The following is an 11,092-nucleotide window of genomic DNA, read 5'->3' as shown; positions in this document are numbered from 1 at the left end:
TCTCATGGATCTTTTAGCCACTGAAAAGTCTATAAAGATCAAAGTCATTTATTTTACAAGTTCAAGAATTCTAATCTACATGACACCAATAGTCTAATGATTACATCAAACTCTTGATTAACATATCTTTACTTCAACATAATGATCAAAAGCATAAACATAAACAACAAAGTTTAAAACGTGTACTCAAAAATAGCAATTAAAAACATAAGCATAAATTAATGACTGTAATAAACATACCAGGATCTATAACAATAGAATGAAACGGAAAAGAAAAAAATCGAGCCCACTGAATGGCATTCACATTGTCCCCTTAAGGAAATTATTCTCCTCTAGTACCTGAGGTTCACAAGAATAGATCCTCTCAGGATAGAACGATTATATTCACCAGTGTATTGATACAAAAACAATGGTGTTAGTGAGTCACTCAACAGGAGCAAAGTACACGAATATTTAATTGTGCATAAGAAGAAGAAAAAGTTCAGAATTTTCGTTGTTTTAAAATGAGAGGAAATCCCTCTATTTATAGACAACAAAGGGTAGTGTGAATAAATGCTTTCCTTATTGGAAAATTCACAACTCTTTGGAAAAGTCACAACCTTTCATAAAAGTCACAACTTATCATAAAAGTTGAAACTTTTCATAAAAGTCGCAACTCTTCATAAAAGTCGCAACTTTTCATAAAAGTTGCAACTCTTCGTAAAAGTCGCAACTCTTCATAAAAGTCACAACTTTTCATGAAAGGAAAGACTAATTTTGGAAATAAAAAAATTTAAAAAGAAATCCTGGTTTATGATAATGCCACGTAGGCGGGTTTACGGTTCTCTTTTATATATATATATATGACTATTAGTTGTGACTGATATTTATTTTGTAATAGTTTGATCAATTTTAGTGTTCCAAGGACTAAGATTAGATATTTTTCTTTCCGCCAAATTGATTAGGATAAGAAATAATTCATGGGTGGCCAGCTAATTAATGTTGGCAAATTTCACTTAAGACCTGCTCCTCCTTCATATTCTTCTTAGTTGTTGTACAATAAGGTTATTGATACTTACAGAGCATCATGGTGTTATATTAATATCTCTACTCTTTGACTTGTTTAGTCAAACTTTTGAAATTTGTCTATTTCTTAATGACATGTCATATTTTTTAATCCATGTGCAAGTCATATGAGTTTAACAATTATATTTGTCAACTTTTTTGTCAGTTTGACCATAAGCATACAAGCTTTTGCAAACTTGAAGGAAAAATAGTGTTTAAGGTTATATTTGGAGGATAAATTTAAACCAACTCCCAAACATAAGTGTGATTGTTTTGACCAAAAACTCTATTTCCCCTCTAAAGGACCCAACACTTTTAACTTTTTAAAATTAAAAAAACAATACTTTTAGCTTTCAAAAAACTTCGCCGAATAGTCAAGTATTGAGTATATCTCCCATCCCATGGAATCATGATTGAGATATGATTTTAGATTAGCTGTAACACAAGAAATCTATTGGTTGACATTAGGTGATTTAAATTTCATATATACGACTTTAAAATTTGGAAATAATAAATGTAACTTTAAATTAAAAAAATTGAAGTTAGGAATTGTCTGACCAAATTTATAAAATAACAATAATTAATAATAAATTTATCATCATCATCGTCATTATTATTATTATTATTATTATTATTATTATTATTATTACTATTATTATCATTATCATCATTATCATTATTATCATTATTATTATTATCATTATTATCATTATTATTTATCATTATTATCATTATTATCATTATTATTATCATTATTATTATCATTATTATTATTTATCATTATCATTATCATTATCATTATCATCATTATCATTATCATTATCATTATCATTATCTCTATCATTATCATTATTATTATCATCATTATCATTATCATTATTATTATTATTATTATTATTATCATTATCATTATTATTATTCTCATTATTATTATTGTTACCATTATTATCATTATTATTATTATCATTATTATCATTATTATCATTATTATTATTATTATTATGATTATTATCATTATTATTATTATTATTATTATTATTATTATTATTATTATTTATCATTATCATTATTATCATTATCATCATTATCATTATCATTATCATTATTATTACAACTTGAAACACGAATTTTACAATTACATGTGTATACTAAATGAATTTGATTCTAAAGTGGTCAAACATATAAAATTTAGAAATTTTGACTATGCATTAAATAGGGGTAAATCCAGCAACAACATGAGCAAGTTCTACACTCTCTCCGTCCATGTTTAATTTGACACATTCCTTTCGAGGCAATAAAATAATAAATATACTATAACACCCTAGTTATTAAGTCATCTCATTTATCAAGCTAAAAATGTTTAAGATAATGGTGGCAAAAATTTAGGAATTGCAATAATTATTCTAAATTTTTCTTTTAAAAAAATAACAGATTACTTTCAAGATACAACACACATTCTTAACACATTTATTTTCAGATATTTTCATAAAATTATTGAGAGATAATTGCACAAATATTTTAAAATTTAGATTTATGATTTGTTCATATTATCATGTTGCCAAAAAAAATATTGGCATACAAGGCTAAGCAAATAAACAAAAGATATATATAAAGAATGACCCAAAATCAGTGATAAAAATTGTAATTTTTGAATTTTTAGATATACATTTTTCGGGAAAAAAAAACTATTTCGTAGAACATTTTCTTCATTATTACTACGATATATGATTGTATTTAATTTAAGTTGAATGATAAGGTTTTTCAAAATTAATAAATGTAAATAATGGGCTCACAAAGCTAATTGGAGCCGAACTAAATTTTAATTTGTGGTTTCTCACAAATTTAATTGACTAAAAATTAATAAATACTTAGCACTTTACTCTTGTTGGTTTTCAAAGTTGCTTACCACTATTGGAATTAGGCCTCTCTTTATTTCTTACATTTTTACTTGTCCACGGTGAGAAAAAAAAATTAAAAACTACCTTGTTTGCTTTAACATATAAAATATTTTGCTATCGTGTTTTTACATTTAATATTACGGAGTAATTTTTCCCCAAATTATTTCCTAATTAGTTATAACTTATAAAAGTTTTAACTTGATGGTCTGGCTCTACGTTTCCTTATCAATTTGCAATCTCGGACAATATTTTTCAATATTTATGTTTTTATTTGACATAGTGCCAACTCCTTTAATAGTTTCTACAATCTTTAGTACTTTTTTCTAATTTTGTTTTTAGGGATTTCAATTATTGACGATTTTTTTCTCTTTCAAGACAATTTTAGCAATTCAATTTTAAGAGTAGATGAATAATTTTAAGGCTGAAAGTAAAGTGTACTTCACCATTCTTGCTGGAGAAGACATGAAAAGCACAACATTTGAGAAAAAAAAGGTGAAACATATATCATTAGATTAATGGTGGATAAGTTATGTATGAAGAGAAAATTAAATTCTATATAAAAATAATAGTTATGTTTATAAATATCCTGATTTTCAAAATATAAATAATAAGACTTTTTACACCTTAGTTTTAAATATTTATAATTAATTAATTCGTTGAAGTGCTTGTGGATAAAAAATAATGTAATATTTTGAAACATTCATTATAATTATCAGGAAATTCAAAAGGCAAAGTAAAAAAGTGGAAAAGTTTTGTATTCCTTTCACTCAAAGTTAATCTTACACCATTTTTGATACAAAAAGTAAATAATTCATCTCAAGCTTTTAATTGAAGAAACATTAATATTGCACCACGATTGGCAGATGATTAATCTCATGCAATATTTTGATCTTCTAACATTATTCTACCAACAAAAATGAACTTTTAACACTATCAAGAAATTTAATTTAGATAGTTGTTATCTTTTCCTTTTTGCTTTACAAGCTTATTTTTTGACTTATAAATACAGTTTATTTTATTAACTTCTTATATTATTATCTCGGTGTATTCACTTGGAGGTCATGAAATTGGAGTGTCACAATTAGTAGTAAGACAAAGTAAGAAACCTCAATTAGACATATTTTGTGAAAAAGAACTCAAATCATATTTTTTTAATAGTACTCATTGATACGGATTACATGCACAAAGCACGTTCCCAGAAACTAGTTATAAAAAAAGACATCATTCTGAAAAATTATGAAGAAAAAAATATTTGTTCAAAATAATTAAAAACAGTGATTAGATTGTTAAGCCTTTTTCAAAATTAACTATGGTAAAAAAATATATTAACTAACGATTGATATATTTTGAGGTGAGAGAGAAGCATCTATATATACTAGATGAGCGTTGCCCGTGCTATGCACGGGCCCAACGTTTAAAATTTTATCATAATTTTACTTCTGTTTGATATCTGGGGTCCATCAGTGTTCCAAGAGAGTAGAAGGGGTTGCAATACACAAAATTCAACAATACCAAAACAATTCACTTTACTCTTGAATCTAGCCATAGCTACACAATAATAGGGAAAAACTAAAAATAACAATCAAAACATCGAAAACTCTAACTTTATCTGGGATTCAGTGATTTTCCCCAGTAGAGTTAAAAGGGGTTTGCAACAAAACATAAAATTATACAGTAGCAAGACAATACATTTCACCAAGATTCCTTAACCAAGATGAAAATCCCCTTCAATACTAAAATGTCATTTTGGAATTAGTTCCATACATACGAATACATGTTAGCCATAAAACATTGTGGCTACTTTCCATGTACATTTCGATTTCAAACAATACCGTATTTATAATGGATAAACACATTATAGCTGCCAAATTTGTTCATTATATATTCAGTGAGATACTTACATAGTTTAACATTTTCTTATGTGGGAGTGCTAATTACATACATTTACATAGCATTTTAAATTAGACAAAAACAGATGCATCTTTCATGCTTGGATTTTCTGGATCATCTTTGATCAAATCACCTGTTACATTAAAATTGACGGATTAAATTAGACAAAAACAGATGCATCTTTCATGCTTGGATTTTCTGAATCATCTTTGATCAAAATCACCTGTTACATTAAAATTGAGGGATTAAATGTCACAAAATCACATAATTTAAACAACATAGAATGAGCATGATGAGAAATAGTGAAACAAAAAAACAAAGCCAAATGTTTAGAACTTAAAGCATGAATTACAAATGTATGAAATGAGATCTAAGTTAAAGATTAATATTATAGTAAAAGATTGGAAAAAAACAGTTAAGAAAGCATAGTGACAATATGACCAAACAAACTGGAACAAAGCTCAATAGGCTTAAAAAATGACAATACTCATCTAAGATTTTAACCCATATAGGCGAAGAAAATCTTGTTAATTCATAAGATACAACTCAAACTATATTATATATAAGACAAAAGGAGCATTATTCATAAAGAAATTGATTCAAAATTGTGACGGTAATGTCAAAGGATTAATCAATCTGGACAAAAAATTATGAATTTTTTTTAATTTAGTTTAAACTTGTGTTGGAGAAATTTAGTTCAAGAGATTCACATGTAGATCTTGAGCAGATACTATATGGACATATGATCGCGACTGTAAGAATCTCAAGTATCGATCAATACCTAGATCCACCACATATTCCCTGAAGATCTGAAGTTGCAATCCCTATTGGTTCGATTTCAGAGTTACAAGGCCGGGAACATTCAGATGACTGTTATTATGAAGCTGTGTAACCAACTCTCAGATCACTTTGCTTCTTACTTTTATGGTATCGTTGAATAGCCACACCGGAGAACAGACTTAGCCCAATTAATTATTTTAATTGTTAATTGATTCATAGATATAACTGACATGCAGCATTTTGTATCAAAAAACAAACGCTATATAAGTAGTACGCAATTTTACATACGCCGTAAATTTTGTTATAAAAGATAAATTTTTAACTAACCTGCTATTATAGGAGAAAATATTTTCAATTTCTGCAAAAGAACAGGAACATAAGGCATCCACATAGCAACATCAAAAGCTTGCAAAACACGGCATACACTGGCAGCAGCAAAAGAGTGCAAAAAATGACTGTTTCGAGAATCACAACAAAAGTGTTTCAACTGCAATTCAAAATAATCAAAGATAATGTGTCTAGACACTGAATTGAATTCAAAGAAAATAAACACAAAGAGAAGTAAATCCTATTTATGTTAGTCAATTGGAAAGATGAACTTTAAACACTGTACAAAATAATTGAAATACCTTTTAATTCTTTTTCATGGGAGGATTTTTCATTTCCATGCTTGGATATTCTTTTTCCCCTGAACTAAGATGTTCAATTGTGCGCTTTTTCGCATCTGTAATATTGATTGTCGTAGATGCCATTGATTTATGAATCACATCTTGTTTCTCCAAGTAAGACAAAATGGATAATTTTTGCATTGCATCCAATTTTTTTGTGAATAGCCTTTTTATTTGAATGTTAAATATCTTGCCGTTCAATTCATCTTCCACATTTTGGAGGGATAATGTTTCTTTCTGGAAAAATGGAAAAGAATGATTAATAATACAAAATCATTAATAGTTTATATATTATATATATAATAATAAGAAATAAAGTGAACATACAAATAGAAAGAGATTCGATATTTTTACCATAAAAGAAGATGTTCAACAACAATATCATATGCAACGATCATGAATTTTCAAATAAAAAAAAAGTGGATGAGGAAAGAAAAGTGAATCACAAAAAAGATACTAAGTTTCTTTTTAAAGGAAAATCAATATCTCTATGTTTATGTATTTACATCTGAACTCAAATTCAATATTAAAGGTCTTTCAACTAATCAGAGCCACACATGTAGCACTTCTAAAACGGTGATGCCTATTGTGGTAGGTGCGCATGACAGCTTAGGCATAAAGTTCTCAGCCAATGGGTAACTATGTGAGATGTTATAAAGAAAGTTAACTGTAAACAGACAACAAAAAGTATAAGTTGGGTGATTCACGAGATATTTGTCTATTGAAGGTAAGTTTCCATTTCCTCATCATTTATAACATTCTATGCTATTTGATAAGGAACTGACGAGATATTGTTGGAAAGCGGTGAGCTGTAGTTCTTCCTACTATAAAGGTCTTCACAACTTACATTATACAAAATGAATCTTTATTACAAATTTTCTTATGCTAGAATTCTAAGCCTATAGAGCTATAGTATCCTTTTCAAGTTAAGGAAGTTATATGTTCACTTAGTTGAAATTCTTACAAGTTAGATAGTATATTTTTTACATAATTAAAGAAAGTAATTGGCCATAATTTAATTACATATATACATATATGATTAGTAATCTAAAAATAAGTAACTGATAATTACATATTATCACACGCAAGATAAGATTATAGCCTACTTTATAATGTAGGGTAGATATTTTTAGGATTACTACTTGCGATGTTATTATGTGCATTTAATTTAGACAGTAGTGAGTTAGAACATTTCATTGTAGATTCCTTTAACTGTTACAAGCCAGCAGCAGAGTTTATAAGAAAATACAAAATCAAAACAGGTTTTTTGTGATTATTTGGTGAGCCAAAAGTAATATGTACCTTGACGAAGCAAATTTCATAAATTTCTTCTGAAGTGAGGTGCAACATTTTCTCTGCAATTTCATCTGAAATAATAGCTGTTGCAAAACCGCTGTTGTCCTTAATAGTAACTTCAAATTGACATCTGTTTTGATAATTAATGAAAATATTTTAAAATAATGGTTAGTTAAGACATTTATTTCTTTGAACAAACAAAATAAATAATCTTAATTAGTTATTATTAATTAATTTTGTAGAAGAGCAAATATACCTAGGAATAAGATGTGTGGATCGGTGACAGCTTGTGCAATATATTTCCCTTCGCACATTATATCTCGTGAACAATTGCTTACAATTTGAGCATGCCAACACACTAAAGCGTTGATCCTTACTTGCAAGGGACAATTCAGCCTCAACATTAAATACTTGTCCCTTCAAATTGAATATACCAAATATTATTTTTTACTGGGAAATAAAAAAAAAATTAAAAATAGAATAATATAGTTGTTGTTCTCACTGGAGGTTGTGCCTGGATGTTAGCCACAGATATAACTTCATCCTCAAATGGAATCAACATAATAGAGCCTATTGGAGTTGTACTTTTCATCTTATAAGAAACAAGCTTTGTTTCAATTGTTTTGATCCTATAAACAAGTAAAAATACAAAAAATTATTAATATTAGCTCATCCAAAATAAAAGAAATAAAAGTGAAATTTCAAAACTTTGTGATTGTAAGATTAAAGATGTTTTTTATATCTCAAAATATTCTGAAATTTCGATGCATTAAATAAAAATGTATATTACCACGTCCTTAACTCAGCAGCTTGGGGATATGGAGGATTGATTTCAATTGTTGTATTGAATTTGCTCGTCAAACCAACAAATCTATTCGACGTTCCTATGTGCATTTGAATATGTCATTTTAGCTTTCATCATGTCATCTATTTTTCAATAAAGGAAAAAATAAATTTATTTGCACTTTTACCTGAGGATGATTTCCCAACTTTCCTAGCAAGAATGATCGGGTAATCATGAAGTTGGTTGAAAAGTTTAACTCCCTCATGATCAATAAAATCCTCCCAAAGTGTCAGTTTTGTTGGTTTTTTCCTGCATATGTTTTGAAGGATGTTTTCAAACATTAAAGTTGCAGAAGATATGTGATATTGTAAAAACATTATAAATAATAAAATTCAAATCTGATTATTATCAACAATACCAGCATTTTTGTGCTATAAAAGTCAAAATATAAGATTCATGAACAAAGAAAAGAGTCGAGTTGAACAACGAAATTGATGAACTTTTTAATCTATCAAAGTACTACAGGTATTCAAAGTGATTGAAAATTGAGATTCACAGACACTTAGTCTCACTGATTGGGGATTGTGAAGAAAATGATGAGATGATATTTGTCTATGATTACATAGCTAATGGGTCATTGAGAGAGAACCTTTACAAGCTCAATAAGCTACCCTTATGATGGAAGCAAAGGTTGGATATTTGTATTGGTGCAGTTAGAGGTCTTTACTATCTTCACACAGGTGCAAGGTACACTATCATCTATAGGGATGTGAAAACTTCGAAACTTTCATGGTTATGGTATTTTTACAGAAGCTAGTGGAATGAAGAAGATGAACAAGAAATAACATAAAAAGCAAATAAGAGACACATAGATACAACTATTAGAAAGATAATTTCAGATTATGTTTTTTAATATTATTATTTCTTTAAAACAGAGACATCATTATCATATCTTATCATTTTGTTTTGGCCCATCTAAAATATCTTTTTCTCTGCAAGAAAATCTACACTTGATGTTATCTTTATATATTAATTATAATAATTCTATGTTAAATATAACCTTCAGTATATAAAGTCATATGAAAGCTGTATATATTTTGGAATTTTGTATTATTATTAGCATCACATCAATTGAGTAACAGTACACACTACTACAAAAAAATTGTAACCTTTTGAATTAATCTTAAAACACTATCAACCAAAAAGAATCTTTCTTTGAAAACAACTAATAAGATATGAAGATAAATGACAAGAGTAATATTGTATATATACTTACAGCTTGTCTATGATAATAAACTGTTGAATTAGTTTTCCAGTTACAGTCTTTGTTGAAGGACTATTCAATCACATTACTTTAACAAAAGAGAGGGAAAGATGCACAAACAAACCAAAAAAAAAAGAAGAAAGAAGAAAAAGACAATCTTCGCAAAAATAAACAAGAACAGTCCTAAAACTACAATTAAACTCTGAAAAAGTAGTAACCATTTGGAGAAGACGACTACAAAGACAAACTATCAACCAAAAAGAACCTTTCTTTGAAAACAAGTAATAAGATATGAAGATAAATGACAAGAGTGATATTCTGTATATACTTACAGCTTGTCCATGACAATAAACTCTTGAATTCGTTTTCCAGTTGTAGTTTTTGTTGAAGGACTGCCATTAATGACAATGGCGAGTACATCTTGCATTAAACAAAAATAAAGAAAGAATAATTAGATCATGATAAATATTCTATTGTAGTAACAATGGATTTTATGTGAATAATAAGAATAATTAAATAAATTTATAAATACCAAATTCAAATTCTTTGGGTTGATACTCAAAAGTGTCAAATGTGGTAAGAGTTAGTCGTGTTGGTGGTGGTAATGGATCCTGTGGAGGTTTGACCTCTTCAACTGGTTCAACAATGGTGTTTTTATCAAGTGTCCAAATGAATTTGTTAAGTGAATTTTCATATCCAAGAGGTGGTACTTTCACATGTGCAACAGATACCAAGTAAGTCTTGAAAGGAGCAAATTCTTTTTCAAAATATGTTATATCAGTACTGTAAATAGTGGCCTGAACTTGATTCTCCTGTAAAAGAATTTGTAAAAAGTTTGATTAGTTGTGTAAAATTTAAAAGTTATTTTATTATTTTTCATATTATTAAAGTAAAAATATAAAATAATGGATTATTTAGTTAACTGAAGTAAAGTTACGATTTTAAAATCAATAATAAATTAATAAAAATAAATACCTCTTCATCTTGCAGAATTAAGACTTGGTATTTTGTGGTTTTATCTTTGTTGTCCCTTGGTCGACTTTTATCAACAACTTGGACTTTACATGTCCAATCTTTAGTATCGGGAGTGATCATATTGATGGTATATCTTTCCGCCATGTTGAACTATCTGCAATTAAAATACATTATAAGAGGATAAGCTAAAGGTAAATGTATAATGAAAGCAATATTACAATATAGATAAATATAAGGAAGTTGTATATGGGATTTACCATTGTAAATTAAAGCACAAAGTTCAAGAAAAGGCCTTTTCAATGATTTCATTGTAGACAACATTATATGTCGAATGATCATCATTTTCGTCAATTATAGGTGGTCTAATTAATACTTTGACATTGTGAGAACTTGTAGCTCTTGATAAAGCAACATACAATTGTCCATGAGAGAAGACAGGTTCGCGTAAATATATACCAACAAAATCTAATGTCTGTCCTTGAGCTTTATTTAT

The 11,092-nt window shown here is 27.9% G+C and overlaps 2 protein-coding genes across 2 annotated transcripts; both read right to left on the bottom strand.

Moving 5' to 3' along the window:
* Nucleotides 1-4,903: 4,903 nt before the first annotated feature.
* On the bottom strand, nt 4,904-8,138 carry LOC125814910 (uncharacterized). The gene is made up of 6 exons (XM_049494358.1): nt 8,079-8,138; nt 7,833-7,993; nt 7,583-7,706; nt 6,283-6,517; nt 5,940-6,137; nt 4,904-4,965 (listed from the first exon to the last, which is right to left on the bottom strand). Exons 1-6 carry the CDS (start codon nt 8,136-8,138, stop codon nt 4,904-4,906), a joined length of 840 nt encoding a protein of 279 aa, XP_049350315.1.
* A 365-nt stretch (nt 8,139-8,503) lies between these two features.
* LOC125814909 (uncharacterized) lies at nt 8,504-10,770 on the bottom strand. Its single transcript, XM_049494357.1, has 4 exons — nt 10,600-10,770; nt 10,157-10,436; nt 9,957-10,044; nt 8,504-8,669 (listed from the first exon to the last, which is right to left on the bottom strand). The coding sequence occupies exons 1-4, from the start codon at nt 10,741-10,743 to the stop codon at nt 8,504-8,506; spliced, it is 678 nt and encodes a 225-aa protein (XP_049350314.1). The 5' UTR covers nt 10,744-10,770.
* Nucleotides 10,771-11,092: the final 322 nt, after the last annotated feature.

Source organism: Solanum verrucosum, unplaced genomic scaffold (genome assembly GCF_900185275.1).
Source record: "Solanum verrucosum unplaced genomic scaffold, falcon-dt-bn FXZP01000265.1, whole genome shotgun sequence".
Taxonomy (NCBI): Eukaryota; Viridiplantae; Streptophyta; class Magnoliopsida; order Solanales; family Solanaceae; genus Solanum; species Solanum verrucosum.
This window is presented reverse-complemented; position numbering and strand designations above follow the sequence as displayed.

What these genes read in the sequence shown, in the direction of transcription:
- LOC125814909 (XM_049494357.1), bottom strand. Translation starts at nt 10,743, where the DNA reads ATGGCGGAAAGATATACCATCAATATGATCACTCCCGATACTAAAGAT. An exon ending in ACCCAAAGAATTTGAATTTG is followed by an intron (nt 10,045 to 10,156) that starts GTATTTATAAAT and finishes GTTTAATGCAAG; the next exon opens with ATGTACTCGCCATTGTCATT. An exon ending in TTTATTGTCATGGACAAGCT is followed by an intron (nt 8,670 to 9,956) that starts GTAAGTATATAC and finishes AAACATATGCAG; the next exon opens with GAAAAAACCAACAAAACTGA.
- LOC125814910 (XM_049494358.1), bottom strand. Translation starts at nt 8,138, where the DNA reads ATGTTGATTCCATTTGAGGATGAAGTTATATCTGTGGCTAACATCCAG. An exon ending in ACATCCAGGCACAACCTCCA is followed by an intron (nt 7,994 to 8,078) that starts GTGAGAACAACA and finishes TTCAATTTGAAG; the next exon opens with GGACAAGTATTTAATGTTGA. An exon ending in ATGAAATTTGCTTCGTCAAG is followed by an intron (nt 6,518 to 7,582) that starts GTACATATTACT and finishes CCATTTTTCCAG; the next exon opens with AAAGAAACATTATCCCTCCA.